Below are 22008 nucleotides of genomic sequence, written 5' to 3' on the forward strand. Positions count from 1 at the left end.
CCTTTGCTTTTTGCCTCTCTTCTTTTTACAGCTATTTGTAAGGCCTCCTCAGACAGCCATTTCGCTCTTTTGCATTTCTTTTCCATGGGGATGGTCTTGGTCCCTGTCTCCTGTACAATGTCACGAACCTCCGTCCACAGTTCATCAGGCACTCTATCAATCAGATCTAGTCCCTTAAATCTATTTCTCACTTCCACTGTATAATCATAAGGGATTTGATTGAGGTCATATCTGAATGGTCTAGTGGTTTTCCCTACTTTCTTCAATTTAAGTCTGAACTTCGCAATAAGGAGTTCATGATCTGAGCCACAGTCAGCTCCTGGTCTTGTTTTCGCTAACTGTATACAGCTTCTCCATCTTTGGTTGCAAAGAATATAATCAATCTGATTTCGGTGTTGACCATCTGGTGATGTCCATGTGTAGAGTCTTCTCTTGTGTTGTTGGAAGAGGGTGTTTGCTATGACCAGTGCATTCTCTTGACAAAACTCTATTAGCCTTTGCCCTGCTTCATTCCGTGCTCCAAGGCCAAATTTGCCAGTTACTCCAGGTGTTTCTTGACTTCCTACTTTTGCATTCCAGTCCCCTAGAATGAAAAGGACATCTTTTTTGGGTGTTAGTTCTAAAAGGTCTTGTAGGTCTTCATAGAACCGATTAACTTCGGCTTCTTCAGCATTACTGGTTGGGGCATAGGCCTGGATTACTGTAATATTGAATGGTTTGCCTTGGAAACGAACAGAAATCATCCTGTCATTTTTAAGATTGCATCCAAGTACTGCATTTCGGACTCTTTTGTTGACCATGATGGCTATTCCATTTCTTCTAAGGGATTCCTGCCCACAGTAGTAGATATAATGGTCATCCGAGTTAAATTCACCCATTCCAGTCCATTTTAATTCACTGATTCCTAGAATGTCGACGTTCACTCTTGCCATCTCCTGTTTGACCACTTCCAATTTGCCTTGATTCATGGACCTAACATTCCAGGTTAAGAGATTCTGACATTCCGCACCAGAAGCCTGTATAAAAGGCAGACTTTTGTGAATTCTTACCAGCCAAGAACTTTTGTCTCTTTCCCCAACATACTTGTATATAGAAAGATAAGAAACAGTTATCCCATTTTCCTAATATAAATTTGAGATAGAGAAAATGCTTTTTCAAATTATAGTTCCCTCCCCAAATATTATGGTACTGCTGCTTGGGGTGGGAGTGACTTCTCTGATTAGAGAATTACAGCTTAAGAAGAATAAAGGAACAGGGCTGGTTTGGAAGTGAGGGACAGACTGACCCACTAAACAAGACTGGTAGAGATTTCATAGGCTTGCAGGAGGAAGGCCAAAGCCCAGAGGCTCCACAAAGATGCTGGAGTCCCAGTCCGTGAATGTCCAGGACCCCCTTGTTGAGGATCAGAAAATCTCTAATGTAATCTTGCTCTTGGACGGGCCATCCCTCCTCTTGGCAGAAATCTAACAGAGGCGCCTGAACTTAAACTGCAGACATGGGGTTGAGGGGAAGGACAGCGGGGTCTCAAAGGATCTTTTTGGAGGAGAAAAATATTCCTTTGGAACACCCAAGTGTTTGGGGCAGGAGTTAATCACATCTAAATTTGAATTCGTTTAATTAGCTTACTTCCCTAGTGGGACTTACCTGGTGGCTCAGACGGTAAAGTGTCTGTCTACAGTGCAGGAGACCTGGGTTCGATCCCTGGGTTGGGAAGATTCCCTGGAGAAGGAAATGGCAACCCACTCCAGTATTCTTGCCTGGAAAATCCCATGGATGGAGGAGCTTGGTGCACGTTACTGTCCTTGGGGTCACAAATAGTCTGCACGACTGAGCGACTTCACTTCACTTCCTACTAATGAGCACAACTTCAATAGCAGAAATTTTTGTCAGGGGTAAGCTGAAGACATTTTAAAAAGAAAGGTAATTTCCAGTCCTTCAAGAATAAACCTAGGATGGCTGTCAGAGTCAGGGTATGAATGCCCAAAGGCTGACCGGCAGGCAACCATAGCTTGTGGCTGGTGGGTATCACAAGGAAGGACACAGGCATAGAAACAGATGGAAATGGGATTACAGGGAAGATGCCTCGTCAGCGTCAGCGTGGATGTTCTCAGACTAGTTTCGACCGGTCTTTTCTCCAAGATCCCGCCCCCTGCTTTCTGTTGGCTGAGGTAGTACACTTTCTTCCTGGGAAGCCGACCTCTCAGCCTGTGCCTCTGTGGCTCCAACCCCGCTCTGCAAGGCTGCTCCCTGATTACACTGCAAAGCCTGACTTCAGTGAAGCAGATCAGAGTCTGGAGGAGACTTTGCAGGGTCAGGCATGGGTTTCTTTGAATTGTTTAAGAAAGCAGAAGCTCTTTTAGGATATCCATGGTAACACATGCACCCAGTTAGACACTGCATTTCCAGATTATTCTTGCACCTTGTATTATGTGGGCTCAGTTCAGTTCAGTCGCTCAGTCGTGTCCGACCCTTTGCGACCCCATGAATCACATCACGCCAGGCCTCTCTGTCCATCACCAACTCCCAGAGTTCACTCATGTCCATCGAGCCGGTGATGCCATCCAGCCATCTCATTTTCTGTCGTCCCCTTCTCCTCCCGCCCCCAATCCTTCCCAGCATCAGAGTCTTTTCCAATGAGTCAACTCGTCGCATGCTACACCATGGCAAAATCAGCAGTCTTGGTTTTGCTTTTTCCCAGCCACGTTACCAATCCTCATGAGCCAGTATGAGTCAGTTTGTAATCGTCTAGCTAGAGATTTAAGTGGTGATGGTTATATAACTGAATATAATTAAGAAAAAAAACCTGAATGGTATACTTTAAAACAGTGAATTTTATGGTATATGAATTATATCTCAATAAACACATGGAGAATGGTTTGGCTTTCCTATCTAAATTACTTAAGAAAGAGAGATGTTTTTTCAAAAATTTTTATTGATTTTGTTACAGTATTGCTCCCGTTTTATGTTTTGGTTCTTGGTTGTGAGACTTATGGGATCTTACCTTCCCAACCAGGGATTAAACTCACATTTCCTGTATTGGAAGGCAGAGTCCCAACCGCTGGTCCACCAGGGAAGTCTCTGAAAGAGATGATCTTAAATAACTATACAAATGTCATGTCATATACTTTCAGTATGTCTGGACTTAGGACTGTTTCTCTTCATAAAATGTTTTCAGTGTCTTGGGTAGTTGGATTATTTGATGATCTCAGTTATTCTGATTTTAGGTTAAATCTGTGACTGTGGCTGATGGACTCATAGAAGACCACTTTGACGTCACCGTGAAGATGAGCACCTACCTGGTGGCCTTCATTGTTTCGGATTTTAAGTCTGTCAGCAAGATGACCAAAAGCGGAGTCAAGGTGAACTTGTGATTGTCACATAGGGTGACCCGCTTGCCCTTGTCTGCCTGGGACAGTCCTGGTTTTATAACTGGAAGTCCCACATCCTAGAAACACCCCTCATTCTTGGACAAACCAGTTGATGGGCCATCCCATTGTCACAGATGCTCATGTTTACAGTGGGGTTCTAATAGCAGAAACACGTGGGGAGACATGGCCTGGCCTGGGTCATGGTGCTGGCTCCACCATTAACTGACTTTCTGCTACCTTTGGAGATGAACTTATAGTCTGTAAAATGTATAAGTTGGATTAGATTCTGCAGTGGTTTCTCAGATTGCTTCTTCTGTCTATAACTTTCTGCAGTTTGGAAGTGAATATCACTGACTATCTGAGCCAGGGATTTCTAGCCATGGGACGGAAGTAAGAGAAGACAGCTTGGAGTATTAAATGGCTCTGGGGAGAGCATTTGGGTCAGGGGATCCTGGAGTGTCAGGGGAAGAGGTCTTGTTTCAAGGGGTCCTTGCCACTGGGTGGGTCTCACTGTGTAGTGAACAACCTACACCACTGTATGCTGTGGCCCTGAATGCAAATACGATTTTCAAAGAGGAGGCAGGGACGTTTTATTTCAAATGACCTGATTTATTTGTGCTAGTTTTGACTGAGGCCTGGGATACTTACGTTTTCTCTTCTGAATTGCCTGGTCTCCTGCAGGGCCTGAATAAGGTCCTGAATAAAGGGTCTTCTTATCCTTGTGGAGATACCTCTGCTTACCTGGGGATTTAAAGCTAAGCCTTGAGACTTGGCTGTAGGAAGCAGTCTAAGTTCAGCAGTGAAATTAACAGCAAAAACATCCACTCACTGATTTGCCCACTTCAATGAATCCTTTTTGAATGCTTATATTTATGTGTCTTTCATACTGTGATATTGTAATTCATAATAAGAAATATGTATTTGGTCTTCATCCTTGATTAAGGTTCAGAGCTACTAAAACTCTTAGAATGTCCTATGTGTTGAGAACCATAAGTATTATCTCTTGTTAAGTTAATAAAAATTTCCTAGGTAACCTAACTAAGGCTGGTTGACTGGGAACCAACCATGTGATGGGAGAGTTGGGACTGGAGACAGTTTCATCACCAAAGGTCAATCATTTATGCCTGTGTTGTGAAAACTCCATAAAAACTCAAAGGGTGGCTCCCGTGAGCTTCTGGGTTGGTGACCCAGTGGAGGTGTAGGGAAAGTGGTTTGGTAGGAGAGGGCATGGTCGTTACACTCCCTGTTTCCATACCTCGTCCTAAGGCACCTCTCCCATGTGGCCGTTCGTTCCTGTTATGTTTGTTTGTCATGGATTGGGCATCTTGTAGAGTAAAATGTTACTCTTGAGTTCTGTGAGCTGCTTTAGCAAATTAAACTCAAGAAGGGGGTTGGGAACCTCCAGCCAATAGCTGCTAAGTCACAAGCACGGGTGATGACTTGCACTTTTGATTGGCACCTGAAATCGGGTTAGGGAGCAGGCTTGCAAGACTGAATCCTGTAGAGTGATGCTCTCGCGCCAGGAGTGTCAGCATGGAGCTGAGTTGTAGGATACCCAGCTGGTGTTGGGCTGTTGCTTGGAGACGTGAGGGAACTGTCCCCTCCCACATGTATCTACATCGGGATTGGGTCCCCAGACCCTCTTTGTGTGCCAATAATTTTAGTCATTTTCTTTCTTTAACACATGAAACTCACACTTTATATCATGTCTAGAAGTTGTCATATATGAAGTCTTGGTGTGGCTGGTTCTGTGATTTGTTGTTTCTACTGGCTCTGGTTCACAGTGTCTTGTTTCTTTATGCTGTGTACTGTGAATTGTGTCTGTGAGCTTTTCTTACCTGAGCTGAAGGTGAATTTTTCCAGAGAGAATTTGTATTTTGCTCCTGTTAAGTGACCCGGAGACTTTGCAGCCTTGAGAATCACTTTACGTTATTGGCTTCAGGTTTTCGGACCACCTCGGTTAAGTGTGAGTTCAGCTGTTAGACGGCATGAAGTTTAGCTTTTAGCCATAAATTCTCTGAGGAGATTCTCTCACTATTCCTCATACATCACCAGGGTTTGAATAAGGCACTTTTTCCCCCCTTGCAGTCTCCCGGAGGAATTTGGTGATTCTTTCTAGTTTAGACTTCTAGTAAGGGCTTTGTCCTTTGGGATCTAGCAGGGAACATCTCCTACCCACCTTGAGCAGGTTCTGAGTTTTGTCTCCTTCCCCTGTTCTCCAGTGCCATGAAGACCTCAGCTCAAGTCCATCTGTATTGGGCTAGTGTCCTCAGGGCAAAAGCTGGCTGCAGTGACCCTCTGCTGACTTCCCAGGGTCCTGCGGTCATTTCAGTTTGGGAAACTAAGTTGTCTTTACCTTTTCACTATCTCGGGGAAACAATTAGGAAGACATTTTTATATTTGTTACCCATCATCTGTTGTTTTCAGTAGGGGGATTGATCGAGAACAATCAGCATTAATATAAGAAACAGCAGCCTGCAATTGTCATCTTTAATCCTGGCAACCATATCCCACACTAGGAAGCTGTTAATGTCAGGCTTCTAGAAAAGCCACGATGGCATCTGGATAACGCCCTTGTGTCTTCCTCTTCAGGTTTCCGTATATGCTGTTCCAGACAAGATAAATCAGGCAGACTATGCACTGGATGCTGCGGTGACTCTTCTAGAATTTTATGAGGATTATTTCAGCATCCCATATCCGTTACCCAAACAAGGTATAGATCTTGTACAGATGTTACAAACTGGCATTTAACGACCCCAGCAGTAGATTATATTTTCCTAACTGGCATCTTCCCCATCAGCTCAGCAGCCTCTCAAGTCATTAAAACCCCAGCAGGTTTTTGAGGCATGTGGCATGGGGATACTTTTGCCTTCTGATTTTAAAGACAAACATGACTCTGTTAGTGGGCAGATAGCAAAGGACAGAGGCTGCATTTTTTTTTCTGTGATTGGCACGCATTTTGTAGGAACATACTCGATAAATTTTTTCAATGAATTCCTTGATAGAGCATAAGAAAATCTGCATTTTCTTCTTACACGAGCCGTTAAAACTATTATGTGTTTGAGTTTTTAGTGTGTGGGAGTCTTGGGCATCCCAGCTAGAGTGGATTATTGAGACAATTTTTAAGATTGTTCAGTCTCCAAACACCTTGTCAGAGAATTAGAAATGGAGTCAGGAGGTCTGAAAGCCAAGCGTGACTTTATCATGCAGCAGCAGAGTAACTCTGAGCCACTGAGCCCTTTCCTTGTGAAAGGTTCTTCAGTCCAGAAACCAAAATTCTGTATGGGTCACTTAGTTACTCTTTGATCCCTGCATCCATCCATTCTGAGAGTTACTGTGCTTGGGCCATGTGTAGGTTAAGATTGATAAGATGTTTTTTGTTTCCTTCCCAAGATCTTGCTGCGATTCCTGACTTTCAGTCTGGTGCAATGGAAAACTGGGGACTGACAACATACAGGGAATCTTCTCTGTTGTTTGATGCTGAAAAGTCTTCCGCCTCAAGTAAGCTCGGCATCACGATGATTGTATCTCATGAACTTGCCCACCAGGTATATGAGCTCAATCACACTTTTCAAAAAAGTATAAACTATGGTTTTATTGCTCTTCTGGGACATAGGTTATTCATATCGATGTGTGAGTTCTATGGATTCATTTTTATTTTGTCTTTTTCTCCCAGAGGAAAATTTATGTCTTTAAAACATTAGGTACCATGTTTTAAAATACATACTGAAAAGTTTTTCTTTTTACTTTGAAAAAAATATTAGCTTTATAAATATGTTAACATTCATATACTGACATTACACATATAGAATATGTTTCCTTCTGAATGTTTGACATTTATGGCCGCGTAGATAATCCAGTTGCCATAGAAATCTGTGGATAACCTGAGTCATATTTTCCTTTCAGTGGTTTGGGAACCTCGTCACTATGGAATGGTGGAATGATCTTTGGCTAAACGAAGGATTTGCCAAGTTTATGGAGTTTGTGTCAGTCAGTGTGACTCATCCAGAGCTGAAAGTTGTACGTTGTATTTACTTACATTTTTTTGTACATTTTAGGTTAATCTGTTGCTGGAAAATATTATATTTACCAATGCTTGATTATGGAATTTATAGAAAGATTGATAACCTCCCTGGGAGTTTAAATATGGGTCAGGTTTCCAAAATGCTAGTGTACTTTAAAGGTATCTCACAAAGACTTATTCCCACACTCAGTTGCTTATTTCCAAATCTATGCGTTATGAAGTTAGTACTAAATTGTCCTCCCTGAGTGTCAAAGAAACAGAAATAATGACAACTTGTCTGTTCTGTGTCACTTTCCCACCTTCAGGCTGCTCACTGAAGAAGTTTTAGGTACAGATTGATGTTGTTTCAATAGGATCCTACTTGCCAAATCAAAAGAGTTTTAAGATAATTGTACATTTGATTGTATGAGAACTTAGACTCATGGGTCATGAACTTAATGCTTTGGAATCTCTACATGATGATTTCAAAAGTCATATGTTTAACTTGTGAAAATCAAATCCAGTATAATTAAAAAGAAACATTATGTAAAAACAATCCTTTACCATATTTTAATTTTCATTTGTATATATTCATATTCCCATTTTCATCTTCCTATATACATAACTTATACGTGAAAAGGAAGTGAAAGTGAAGTCGCTCAGTCGCATCCGACTCTTTGCGACCCTGTGGACTGTAGCTTACCAGGCTCCTCCATCCACGGGATTTTCCAGGCAAGAATACTGGAGTGGGTTGATTACAGTATGCTGCTAAGTCACTTCAGTCGTGTCCCAACTCTGTGTGACCCCATAGACGGAAGCCCACCAGGCTCCCCCGTCCCTGGGATTCTCCAGGCAAGAACACTGGAGTGGGTTGCCATTTCCTTCTCCATGATTACATTATAGTGGATCATAATAAGTATTTTCCTGTTTCCATATAGTCTTTAATAATAAAAATGATTGTGTATGCTTATTGTTTTATTGTGTAATATGCCCTAATCAGATTATAGTTGGAATTTGTTCTCCACTGCTTTTTCTTTCATTACATGGTTAAAGCTAAATTTCTTTGCTTTAAAACCATTACAATATTGTTAAGTAATTAGCCTCCGATTAAAATAAATTAATTAATTTACAAAAAAATAGTATAGATAAAGACTGGAGATCCTGAAATCATTATATATTTTAGTTTCATATTTGGGTACTATTGGGCTGTAGGCATAATGTTTTTATTTTTAATAGGAATGTTATTTATTCTAAGGTGATAAGTATTTAAACAAATTTTTAATATTGACCTAAAATCAGTTTCCTGTCTGTTCCTTGGAAGATAATTCTATTTAATTTTGTAAATTCTATAAATATATGATAGGTCACATCAGAAATTTGGAGGGTAAACCTGTTATCCCACATACAGCCAGCCTCATTTCATGGTTTTGGTCTAAATGCAAATCATCGGTGATGTTGTCTTTTGATCTCGATAGGAAGATTATTTCTTTGGTAAGTGTTTCAATGCGATGGAGGTGGATGCCTTGACTTCCTCACACCCTGTGTCCACACCTGTGGAGAATCCTGCTCAGATTCGGGAGATGTTTGATGAAGTTTCTTATGACAAGGTAAAAATGTATTATAAGGATACAGTTTGCACACTAAACTTACTGGAGTGGAGAGGCTATAGCTAGGGCTGTGAGGTGACTTTCCCTTCATCATAAGGACCGACCTGGATTGAAGGCTTTCTCTTCTCACTCAGGCTGCCCAGAGTCAACTTTTTTAAGGCCTAACTTTAAGTATGGCTTAAAATCCTAAAGATTATAGTGTTGTCAGTTATTCATTTACTGTCGTAAGTGAATATTCGCAATCTACAGAAACTTTTTATTTATCCTTCAACAAATAGGTCTTGATTGAGCTTTAGCTTTGTATCAGGCAAAAATGCCTGCCCTTTTGTAGCTTTGGGTTCTTTCAGAAACAGTTATCATGCAAAATGTGTTTAATAAAAGAACTGGAAATTGTTGCCAATGCATAATAGTTGGGAGATTTTATATAAAAACCCATATTACTGGCTTCTCTTTGAAGGAGATAGAATTCTGGTCATACCAGGCTTCTATTTCCCTTAGCAATGTGGACTGGAGCTAAGCCATGGCTCCTTTATGAGATCAGGATTCTGCTTTTCAACTTTCCCTTCCATTCCAACCATTTCCATTATCTTCACCGAGGCAGAGAATGTGTCATTTATCATAAAGCTTGGCTGCTTTATGAGTAACAAAGAGAAAAGTATTTCATGTTTGCATGTTTCCATCAATAGTGCAGAGAAGATAAAAGCAGATGTGAGATAGACATATAAACAAAAACACAGATCAATGGAATAGAATAGAGACCAGAAATCAGCTCATGAATAAAGGTTAACTTACGAAAAAGGACCCAAGAATATACAATGGTAAATGGAGTCTCTTAAATAAATGATCATTTAGTTCTTCTGACACCATATACAAAGGAATAAAACTGCACCACTGTCTTATACGACTCACAAAAACTAACTTGAAATGGATTAAAGACTTAAATGTTAGGGTCAGAAACCATAAAACTCCTAAATGGAAAATAGAAAGAAAAAGCTTCTTGACATGGGTGTTTGCAGTGATTTTTGTTTTCTTCACATGTGACACCCAAAGCATAAGTGCATAACCAACAAAAGCAAAAATCAACAAGTGGAATTACATGAGATTAAAAGCCATGTGCAGAGCGAAATCAAAGTGAAAGGCAACCTGCTGAATGGGAGGAAATATCTGAAAACCATGTGTCTGACAAGGGATTGATGTCCACAGTATATAAAGAGCTCATACTATTTGATTACTAACAATCTGATTTTATTTTTATTTATTTTTTAATTTAAATGCTTTTTATGGAAAGGCATTTTAAATATAGCATTGTCTACATGTCAATCCCAAACTCCCAATCTTTCCCTCCCCACCACCCTTCCCTCCTGGTAACCATAAGTTTGTTGTGAATCTATTAATATGTTCATTTGTATCATTTGATTTAGATTCCACATATAAGCAATATCATATGACATTTGTCTTTCTCTGTCTTGATTTACTTCAGTGAGTATGATATAATCTCTGGGTCCATCCATGTTGCTGCAAATGGCATTATTTCATTTTTTGTAATGGCTGAGTAAAAACAATCTGATTTTAAAAGAACTGAATAGAAACGTTTCCAATGACAAACACATGACCAATAGGTACATTATAAAGTGCTCGACGTTGCTAATCATTGGGGAAATGCAAGTCAAAACACAATGAGACATTGCTCCACATCTGCTAGAATGGCTAGTCTCAAAAAGACAAATAGCAAGTGTTGAGAAGATGCGGAGAAAGGTAACCCTTGTGATTCCATCTCTCCCCACTCCTGCCCCAGAGTGGCGGCGGGAGAGCCACGTGGTGGTCCAAAGTCCCGTGTTTATTCTGCACCGTCGCCCACTCGCCTGTGAATCATGGAAGCCAGCAGATGATGGGGAAGCTTGAATACTGACAAAAAAATAGCAGTCCTGGTGACTAAAGCATGAAGAGTCGTATTGATCCCCTGCCTCAAACGGTCCAGGTGTAACCCAGTTTTTCTAATTGTTCCACAAGTGATCAGATGCTAAAAATGTTATGGCATCTGCATCTTAGCGAATGGCTCCAACATAGTGACAGTAGATGAGATGGAGGTGGACTCCAGTTAACAATTATTTATATGGTCTTTTCAGGGAGCTTGTATTCTGAATATGCTAAGGGACTATCTTGGTGCCGACGCATTTAAAAGTGGCATTGTAAAGTATCTGCAGAAGTATAGCTATAAAAACACAAAAAACGAGGACCTGTGGAATAGTATGGCAAGCGTGAGTATGTTTTCGTGTATCTCTGTGTTTGGGGTTGACAGGCTTATTGCCTTATTTTGTTTTTGTTCTGTACCGCGTTAATTCCTCTGAGAAGAATCATGAGTGGTTTTTCTTTTTTCTTAAGGACTGAGTGATGTGTCTATTTTCGGTTTTTAGATTTGCCCTACAGATGACACACAGCACATGGACGGATTTTGCTCTAGGGGTGAACATTCATCTTCAACTGCGGTAAGTTTTCACATCTGTGCGTGTTACCCCAAAACCCATTCTTTTACTCCATTTTCTTTGAAGGCTAGCTTGTGCCAAGCTTTCTGAGATCCTGGATCATATCAGTCTCTCTGTAGATAAGGCTGCATTTAAACTATACCAGAGTGACAGCCTTTTACAGTTTTTCAGCCTTCTTTGGTAACATTTCACTGATATTAATTTCTTCAACTTCACTCTCTGGAAAGCAGTAGATTTATGATGTGCTTCTTGTGGTAGATTAGGACTATATCCATCAGGCTGTGTCGATTGTTTCCATAGCCCTTCATTTGTGGGGGAAAAAAAACATAGATGGCGTGAGCATTCTCAGGCACTTACGATGTGTCAGGCACGTGTGAAGCACTTATGTGTATAATCTGCTTTATTCTTCACAATAAGCCTATGAGCAAATGCTATTACCCCTATTTTTACAGCTGGGGAAATGAAATCCAAAGGCATATGATTAGTAAATTGCAGAGCGGGGATTTGAATTGAGATCTAACTCATGTCTTTAACTGCTAAGCTATAAAGAATTCATAACACCTGAATCACAAAGCAGCCTGAGTCTCTGTTTATCTGGCCTTGTGGAATATTTTCACAGGTAACTCAGTGTGAGCCTGGAGATTCAACAGAATTGTATCCACTTGATTTTTATTTTCTTGGCTGTTTTGCTTTCAGAGACAGATTTATTCCGTAGTTTCTAGAAGTGTCCCGTGGAATGTTTGATCCTTTCATTAGCTCTTAAATATTATTTGAAAGCTTTTTTAGCATCGAAGGATAAATGCTCGTTTGAGTTAATGGCTGGCTGTTGGGTTGTGGGCCATGCGGTTTTATCACTTGGGAAGTACGGGCTCGCGATGGAGCCCTTTTCCCCACCTTGCTTGTTGGATAGCCAGCATCCTTACGGAGGTGTTGCACACCTGGCCACTTTCTGTCCTTTCTCCCGCTGCCTTCATACACGTGCCTGCTTTTGTGCCCGATGCCAAACCCAAGGTCTGCCCAGGAGAACCAGGTGTGGTACCTGTCTTTAAGACAGAAGGAAGGGAGAGAAGGAAAAGCAAATAGTTGGTGCTCTGATGGATATGCTACGGCTGGAGCCGGCAGGGGCTGGCAGCAGAGGAAGGGCAGAGAAGAGCTTCCCTGGCTGCAGCCCCTGCAAGCTCAAGCTTGGGTTCTCTTCTTAGAGGTGGGTCCGAGTAGTTCATGTATCTGCCTTTTTCTCATAAACCAGCACTGGCGACGGGAAGGCCTTGATGTGAAAACCACGATGAACACCTGGACGCTGCAGAAGGGTTTTCCTCTGATAACCATCGCGGTGAGAGGCAGGAACGTGTATATGAAGCAAGAGTGCTACGTGAAAGGCGTGGCTGACGCCCCAGAAACCGGGTGAGGTTCACAGCGAGAAACTCATTTGCTGCCTTGGTAATGACGTCTGTCTGGCAGGATGAACCCTTGTTTTTGAACTAGTGCCCTTCCCTTTGTTGCAAAACATGTTAATCAAATCTAAATACCCTATGAAGTTGACTTAAACACCACCATCTTTTCAAAAGGATAAAGATGACATATAATTACTTTAACATTCTCATGGTTTGTGGTTAGACATGATGGTAATTTTCAGTTACTGGACTGAAGTCAGCTCTAAGCATTTGTCACTAAATTACAACAGTGCCTGTCAGTAGGGTTGGAGCTGAGGACATAAACATTTAGGTGATTTCCGGGAAGTGCAAGAGACTTGATTTCTCTTCTTTGCCAGTTTGGTTTGGATCCAAACCTGTTTAGCTTAACACTACAGAGGACATTGCTGGAAATGAGACACTGCAACTTGACTGACTCTGCTGCTGCTGCGTCGCTTCAGTCGTGTCTGACTCTGTGCGACCCCATAGACAGCAGCTCACCAGGCTCCGCCATCCCTGTGATTCTCCAGGCAAGAATACTGGAGTGGTTGTCATTTCCTTCTCCAATGCATGAAAGTGAAAAGTGAAAGTGAAGTCGCTCAGTCCCTGGATGGACACTATTTTTTTTTTTTCTGAAATGATTTCAGACCTCTGGAGAAGTTATAAGGAGAGCAAAGAATTCCCGTATAATCTTGGCCCAGATATGTGTTAACTCTTCGCCACATTTATTTCATATGTCTACATGTAACCTAAAATATCAAACAGTTCCAAAAAATATGATCTGTATCTATTTCTCTCTGTGTATATGACAAACATATATTTTTAACTGAGAGTAAGTTGGAGACATGATTCCTCTTCACTCTGAAATACTTCAGTGTGTTGTTCAGTTGCTAAGTCGTGTCCAACCCTGTGACCCCAGAAACGACAGCATGCCAGGCTTCCCTGGCCCTCACTGTCTACTGGAGTTTGCTAAACTCATGTCCATTGAGTTGGTGATGCCATCCAACCATCTCATCCTCTGCCGCCCCCTTCTCCTTTTGCCTTCAATCTTTCCCAGCATCAGGGTCTTTTCCAGTGAATCAGCTCTTCACATCAGGTGGCCAAAGTATTGGAGTTTCAGCTTCAGCATCAGTCCTTCCAATGAATATCCAGGGTTGATTTCCTTTAGGATGGACTGGTTTGATCTCCTTGTTGTTCAAGGGACTCTCAGACGTCTCCTCCAACACCATAGTTCAAAAGCATCAATTCTTCAGCACTCAACCTTCTTTATGGTTCAACTCTCACATCCATATATGACTACTGGAAAAATGATAGCTTTCACTATATGGATCTTTGTTGGCAAAGTGATGTCTCTGCTTTATAATATGCTGTCTAGGTTTGTCATAGCTTTTCTTCCAAGGAGCAAGCGTCTTTTAATTTCTTGGCTGCAGTCACTGTCTGCAGCCCAAGAAAATAAAATCGGTCACTGTTTACACTATTTCCCCATCTGTCATAAGTAGTATTTCCTAAAAAAAGAAAATTGATTTATATAATCACAGAACCTTTATTAAAATTATAAAATGAACTTGATACAATACTATTATCAAATGTATCAACCTTATTCAACTTTACTCAGTGGTCCTAATCATGTCTTTATAGCAAAAGAAAAAAAACAAGCAGACCTGGTTCAGGGTTTAATGTGGGATCAGATTGATTTACTTGTCACATCTCTGTAGTTCTTTGATTTCTGAACCAGTTCCTCAGTCTATCTTTCTTGACCTTGATATTTTTGAAGAGTAGAGGATAGCTGTTTTAAAGAATGTCCTTTAATTTGGGTTTTCTGCTGTTTTTTTTTTTTCCACAATCAGATTCAGCTTGTGCATCCTTGGCAGGAATTCCACAGAAGTGATGCTGTGCTCTTCTGAGTATATGATTTTGTAGACGGCACAGGCTGTCAACTCCTCCACTTCTAGTGGTCTCACTTTTACAGTCACGCCCCCTGAGATCCCTGTGAGACTATCAGGGCTCCCTTGAGCCCAGATTCCTAGCTCTGTTCAAGGAGTCCAAGAAGAATGAATCAAACCCGAACTGGCAGCTCCAACAAAGCTGGAAATGGGCTGGGGATGTTTTGAGCTCTTAACTCTAGCTGTTTTGGGTACCCTCTTTCTTAAAACAAGCCAGTGCCCAGCACATCATAGGTGATTTAGGAACTGCTTGTGTTGAATCAGCAAATGAACTGTCTGCCTTTCTCTTAGGGTCCTGTGGCATGTCCCACTGACGTTCATTACCAGCAAATCAGATGCAGTCCAACGCTTTTTGCTGAAGACAAGAACAGGTAATTTATTGTGGACCGAACTAGCTTACTTCAAGAAGGAACCGTTTAAATGTGCAGGATTTAGATAATCAGTTTTCCTGGGTATTTATCTTGGTTAAAACAAAAATGATCGGGTCAGACTTCATCTTCAGCAGATCCCTGACTTTCAATTTCTAGTGAAGACTATAGGTTTGAAAATACTGTCCAGTTGCAAAAAAGGCGGCCAATATCTTGCCAGGTAGGGAATAAAACAGTTGAGTTATATAATGCTGAGGAGGAGACACTTGGGAAAATCGCCCCGACTTTAACGTTGGTGGGTTGCATCATACACATGGCCTGAAACTTGGCAGCATTCTTCTCATACGTCTATAAATCTCACAAAATTCATGTCTTAAACTAGTATTGGCTTTTGTCTGTTGGGATGCTGTTTTCTGGTTTCTAAAAGCAGTGCGTTCAATATGAAACTCATTTCAGTATTAAAATTGTTGAGTATTAAACCTGCCTTTAGTCTATGATGAGAAAAGCTTTTACCAGTCAAGAGAGAAAACGGAGCTGTGATTTACTTTATTTGCTCTAGATGTGCTTATCCTCCCAGAAGAGGTGGAATGGATCAAATTTAATGTCGGAATGAATGGCTATTACATTGTGCATTATGAGGATGATGGATGGGACTCTTTGACTGGCCTTTTAAAAGGAACACACACGGCCATCAGCAGTAACGATCGGGCCAGTCTCATTAACAATGCATTTCAGCTTGTCAGGTAATGCAAGCCCCCCTCACAGTCGTGGTTTATTCCCGAAAGCTGCTGTTATCATTCAAATCTTTGATTTCTAAAGATGAAAATGATTGATTGCTAATAAGAAATTGAAGGATGTGTTCTCCAAGTTCTCCTAACAATTCAGGGTTGCTTTTAGCCTCAGGATTAACTTCTTATCTGTGTCTGCTGAGGACCGAGGTAAAGAAAGGAATCTGTATTTTAATCTTTTTCATTAACAACTTGGATCAGTTGGAGGCAGAAGTGCAGAAAACCAGGAGACCAACATCCTGGAGAAGCCCCTTGCCTGGCCCTTAAAGCCTAGCCCTGCAGCTTTTCCTGGCCTTACTGTGTGTAACAGATCAGGTTTCTCCCTGCTGGGTGAAGGCTTCTTAGAAGACTAAGGTCGCCCAGACCTAAGCTGTCGTCATTACATCTCTTGGACTAAAAGAGAGCAGTTCCCCTGTCCTATCCCCATGCTACTCAACTGGATGCCTGGATGTCATAGCATCTTTATGGCATGTAGTTCATAGGACATGGTCCAGCCAAATGAACTTTGAGTGGGTGAGGATAATGTTCCACCTTTTTTCTCCCCATAACATTGGCTTTTCAGGAAATGTTCCCCCATGCCTAAAACTCAACCTTCTTCACTCTTTAGGTAGAAGTGAGGTCTAAGAAGAATCTCCCAAGTGGGAGAGAAAACTATAATTCTCAGCTCCATGTCTCTCTGCTCTAAAATGTTGAGTTCTTCCTTTGGGGGCCTCTCAAGGTGACAGAAAGCGGTGGGGAATAAAGATAAGGTTTGCTTATGAAGCCGTTTCTGCCTGCCTGAATATATTCCCCTCCACAGCTCACCGCTGCCTAAATCAGTGTTTGCTTATGTGCACACGTACCCTGCCACTGAGGCTTTTAAGACCAACTCTCATTATAGTGATGAATTTTGTTATATCTATATTGTTTCTGTTTTGTTGGTTTTTTTTAATTTGTAGATTTTTTAAAAATTTTGTTTATTTTAATTGGAGGCTAATTACTTTACAATATTGTATTGGTCTTGCCATACACTGCCATGAATCAGCCATGGGTGTACATGTGTTTCCCATCCTGAGCCCCCCTCTCACTTCCCGCCCCATCCCATCCCTCAGGGTCATCCCAGTGCACCAGCTCCGGGCACCCTGTCTCATGCATCAAACCTGGACTGGCGATCTGCTTCATATACGATAATATACATGTTTCAGTGCTATTCTCCCAAATCATCCCACCTCGCCTTGTCCCTCAGAATCCAAAATTCTGTTCTTATATTCAGTTTCTTTTTGAAACGGAGACGAGGATGTGTTAACTCCAGGGACTCACACTGGTGACTTAGTGGCAGCCTCTCTGGTGAAGCTTCCTGAGGGATCTCTGATCACAGTTCCTGTTTCACTCTGCCAGTCCAGCAAGGTTTGATGTTTCCTAGAGGGACAGATGCTGACCTGCTGCCACTGTGTCTTAGCCACAACCAGCAGAGCTGGTGAACCCTAGCTCTGCTATTCGAGAAAGTTCCTTCACAGTGCAAACATGCCACGTGTTGTTTTATATGGGACAGGAAAGCTATTAGTATAAAGATCATTATCTGTAAGGAGTTGTCTATATCTGACTGAATGTTTTGCTGGAAGCTTGTTAAAATAATTTGTGAAGCAAATAGTTGATTTCCTGGATTTTTCTTTCAAACTGCTAACACTGGTGTCTCTTGACCAGCATTGGAAAGCTGTCAATTGAAAAAGCCTTGGATTTAACCTTGTACCTGAAGCATGAAACTGAAATCATGCCAGTATTTCAAGGTTTGAATGAGCTGATACCGATGTATAAGTTAATGGAGAAGAGAGATATGAATGAAGTGGAAACTCAATTCAAGGTAAAAGGCTGGAATAAACCAAATAATTTTTAGATAACCAGTTTGCTTTGGTGTGTGTGTGGAAAAGATTTCTCACCGTGGTGTATATTTTATATACATGTCTTGATATATTTTAAAGAAAGTTGCAATTATCTCTATATCTGAGTTGACCCGTGAAGATTTTGGTTTTATTTTGGTACTAAAAATAGGCACGACACTGTCAGATCCTTTTCTTAAGTTTCAGGGGCTTGTCATTCCCTCGTGTGGCTAATTCTTTATGTCATTTTACTTCTGTATTGTGATGGTTGCTCTTAAGATTTTCTGGGACTCAGGTACTTAAGCAGGAGGCACACAGTTGTTACTTTTGGCAAAATGTCACGAAGTCTTGTATAATTTGCTTTCAAAATGTCACATCGACTGTCTCTTTTAGTGTGTTTTGAAAGTGGCAGCTCATCCTGATTTTAAGTAGACTAAATATATGTTTATAAGATGGTTAGGGAAATACTCGAATCATTCATCATTTCTTGCTTTTGACCCCTTTTATAATTAAATAGAATCCAAACCGCATGGTTTTGAAAATCTGAGTTGGGCTAAGCTTTAAGAAACAACCCCCATCTCCCGAGGGTGTACTGAGTTCTGTAAACCACGAGATGACTGATGGCAGGTGTGGCTGTCCCACAGGCCTTTCTCATCAGGCTGCTGAGGGACCTCATTGACAAGCAGACGTGGACAGATGAAGGCTCCGTCTCGGAGCGGATGCTGCGGAGTCAGCTGCTGCTCCTCGCCTGCGTGCGCAAGTACCAGCCCTGCGTGCAGAAGGCAGAAGGCTATTTCAGACAGTGGCAGGAAGCCGACGGGAACCTGAGGTCTGTTTTTATTGAGCAACTAGTTTGTTCATGTTAGGGGTATCTTTTCTGTCTTCCATCATCATAACTCAATGTTGGGGGCAAAAAAAAAGAAAATAGTATAGATAAGACTCTTCTGGTGCTCTTTGGGGAAAATAATATTTTTTTTCTTTTAGATTTATCTATGCCCCTCTCAACTTTCTGCTCGAAGAAATGCTAAGAGGAAACTTCTATGCACAAAAGTCAAGTATCTGAACAGTTAGAATGGGATTAGAATATTTACTGGGTTTTTTTGGTATTGCCAAGGATACAAAAGGGCTTCCCTTGTGGCTCAGCTGGTTAAGAATCCACCTGCAATGTGGGAGACTGGGGTTTGATCCCTGGGTTGGGAAGATCCCCTGGAGCTAAGGGAAAGGCTACCCACTCCAGGATTCTGGACTGGAGAGTTCCATTAACTGTATAGTCCATGGGGTCACAAAGAGTCGGGACACAATGGAGCGACTTTCACTTGGCCTCAGATAATCCTTTCTTTTGGGTTTCCCTGATAGCTCAGTCAATAAAGAATCCGCCTGCAATGCAGGAGACCCCGGTTCTATTGGGGTAGGGAAGATCTGCTGGAGAAGGGATAGGCTACCCACTCCTGTATTGTTGGGCTTCCCTGGTGTCTCAGCTGGTAAAGAATCCACCTGCAGTGCAGGAGACCTGGGTTCGATCCCTGGGTTGGGAAGATCCCCTGGAGCAGGGAAAGGCTACCCACTCCAGTGTTCTGTCCTGGAGAATCCCATGGACTGTGTGGCAAACAGTGACACGACTCTCACACAAGTGGCATGGGGTGGCAAACAGTCAAACACGACTGAGCAACTTTTACTTCACTTCGCTTCAAGGATACAAAGGTGGCTTCTCAGGTGACTCCAGAGATTAGAGAAGGCAATGACAACCCACTCCAGTGTTCTTGCCTGGAGAGTCCCAGGGACGGGGGAGCCTGGTGGGTGGCCATCTATGGGGTCGCACGGAGTCAGTATGACTGAAGCGACAGCAGCAGCAGCAGTGGTTAAGAACCTGCCTGCCAACGCAGGAGACACAAGAGACACAGGTTCGATCCCTGGGTTGGGAAGATCCCCTGGAGTAGAAAATGGCAACCTGTTATGTACTCTTGCCAGGATAATCCCATGGCATGGACAGAGGAGCCTGGTGAAGTCAGACATGACTGAGTGAGCACACATACACACACACACAAGGATACAAAACCTTGTTGGAACTGAAACAGCTGTGCTGGACAGGAACAGAGGCAGTGCCTCTCATCGGAGCTGTTGCAGGCCTCTCAAGCTCTTGACAGGTGGGGAGGGGACACAGAGGGATACGGGGCAGGGATCAAGTCCTTTTATATTTGTGGCTTAAATCCCATGCAGGAAATAAAAGAAATGCCTACAAACAGTGGTCCTATTGGGTTCCTGACTTTTGTTCATAGACTTCATCTTAAGTCTAGTTTGAATTTTTTTCCTTTTGTCTTGAAAAGTGACTACCTATTGAGTCACTTGGCATCATTCAAGTATGTTAGAAGCAGATGCATTTCACAGTATATTTTTGAGAAGGCTACTTAAAACCTAATTTCAGTTACTCTTTCTTGCCTCTTTCATAAAATGTTACTGAAGGAAAGAGGTTATTCCTGTTTGTATTTCCTAGCACGTGTCTCTGATTGTGGAGCCAATTTATCATTTCGTAAGTCAGTCCCCTGCATGCAGACACAGCCTTCATCCCAGCATTTCTCCGGGTGTGTTCTTTTCCACAGCCTGCCCAACGATGTGAGCTTGGCAGTGTTTGCCGTGGGGGCCCAGACCCTCGAAGGATGGGATTTTCTTTATAGTAAATACCAGTCGTCATTGTCCAGTACCGAGAAAAACGAAATTGAATTTGCTCTCTGTACCAGCCAAAATAAAGAAAAGCTTCAGTGGTGAGTGACTCACTCATGTTCATGTAGCCAAGAGGAATTAAATGACAGCAGATCCTTCTGGCATCTATTTTTGTTCTCTTGGCCAGGAACCACGTTTTCTGCTGGGAACCTTTATGCGGGAGGGCGCACATCTAATGTGTATGGTAAATAATTAGGGAGCAGCGAGTGTTAGGAAAAATATTTTGAGGAGTATGTATTTGTGTATCTTTAACGCATTTAGAAACATATACTTGGTATCCTTATTTAGCCACTTGTGAGCAAAAACAGAGAATATATGAGGAGTGTTGTAAATATAAATGTTAGTTTTTATTATTATGTAGCTATAGTGAGTTTCTCAACTTTTTTTCTTTCACAAATCATTGTATTAAAAAGTTCAGAACTTTTTCAGGGTCTCTTCATTGCTAACACGTCTCTTAATCATTCTAGGCTACTAGATCAAAGTTTTAAGGGAGATGTAATAAAAACTCAAGAGTTTCCAGATATTCTTAGAGCTATTGGCAGAAACCCAGTGGGATATCCGTTGGCCTGGCAGTTTCTGAGGGAAAACTGGAACAAACTTGTGCAAAAGTAAGTCGTGCCAAAAATTGTGCTATGACTGGGAAAAATTCCTGAACCTCGCTGGGTTTTAGCCGAGTTTGTCAGATACCAGGAGTTATCTAAAGGGGTTCTTTTGACTGAAGACAGGAGGTAGAGGTACCCAAAATATCCTTAGAAAATATGAAACTCTAATTCAGTGTTAACTAGTGGATCTGGGTGGCCAAGTTTTTCATGCCACGTGGAATAATCTTTTCCTATACCCTGTGACCTACATGAAGCCTTCTTCTGCACAGTTCAATCCAAGTCTTCTATTTAGTACTTCTGCTCATTGCATCTGCCCTTGTTAGCAGCACTTATTACTTGTGTCATTTTCTTTTGGGTACTTTATCTTTTATTCAGTGGCTGATGTGTTTATTTTTTACAACTAGATCATAGCCCCCTGGAGCTAAGGATCATATCTTATCTTTTTCATGCCCAACTAGTGTTTGGTGGATTATGTTGAGGCACTTAAAAATACATATGGAATGAGCAAATACTTCATAATATATTTTGACAATTTCTATTTCTAGGTTTGAACTTGGCTCAAATTCCATAGCCTACATGGTCACGGGAACAACAAATCAGTTCTCAACAAGAGCACGGCTCGAAGAGGTAAAAAAAAAATAAAATGAAAAGCTTTCTTTTTAAACCTAAGTGACAGTTAGCTAATAGGTTATCTAATAAATAGGGGGTCAGTAAAATACTTGAAGGGTCTGCTGAGTTAGAAATGAATTTTGTCACTGAGTGCATGTTCTTTCTGGATGTGTGTTTTGTTCAGTATGGTGGTTTTGATTTTAGCAAAAAATCAGTTACAAATAATTGAAAGCTGTGCCTCTCCCCAAACA

At 41.6% G+C, this 22008-nt stretch overlaps 1 protein-coding gene across 6 annotated transcripts in view; it reads left to right on the forward strand.

Annotated features, from left to right (window-relative positions):
- The window catches only part of ERAP1 (endoplasmic reticulum aminopeptidase 1), a 43089-nt gene that overhangs the window by 14275 nt on the left and 6806 nt on the right, over positions 1–22008 (forward strand). For all 6 annotated transcript variants that reach the window (XM_055429477.2, XM_088838454.1, XM_055429472.2 and 3 more), the window contains 15 exons: positions 3225–3359; positions 5961–6081; positions 6762–6916; positions 7275–7388; positions 8847–8978; positions 11105–11236; positions 11393–11464; positions 12711–12865; positions 15108–15187; positions 15744–15927; positions 17656–17812; positions 18473–18657; positions 20426–20587; positions 21014–21154; positions 21694–21775. In XM_055429477.2, the coding sequence (XP_055285452.2) occupies positions 3225–3359; positions 5961–6081; positions 6762–6916; positions 7275–7388; positions 8847–8978; positions 11105–11236; positions 11393–11464; positions 12711–12865; positions 15108–15187; positions 15744–15927; positions 17656–17812; positions 18473–18657; positions 20426–20587; positions 21014–21154; positions 21694–21775 (2007 nt within the window). The remainder of the gene's footprint in view (positions 1–3224; positions 3360–5960; positions 6082–6761; positions 6917–7274; positions 7389–8846; positions 8979–11104; positions 11237–11392; positions 11465–12710; positions 12866–15107; positions 15188–15743; positions 15928–17655; positions 17813–18472; positions 18658–20425; positions 20588–21013; positions 21155–21693; positions 21776–22008) is intronic.

Source organism: Moschus berezovskii, chromosome 8, assembly GCF_049115385.1.
Source record: "Moschus berezovskii isolate FMDL1 chromosome 8, NW_MosBer_1.0, whole genome shotgun sequence".
In the NCBI taxonomy this organism is placed as follows: Eukaryota; Metazoa; Chordata; class Mammalia; order Artiodactyla; family Moschidae; genus Moschus; species Moschus berezovskii.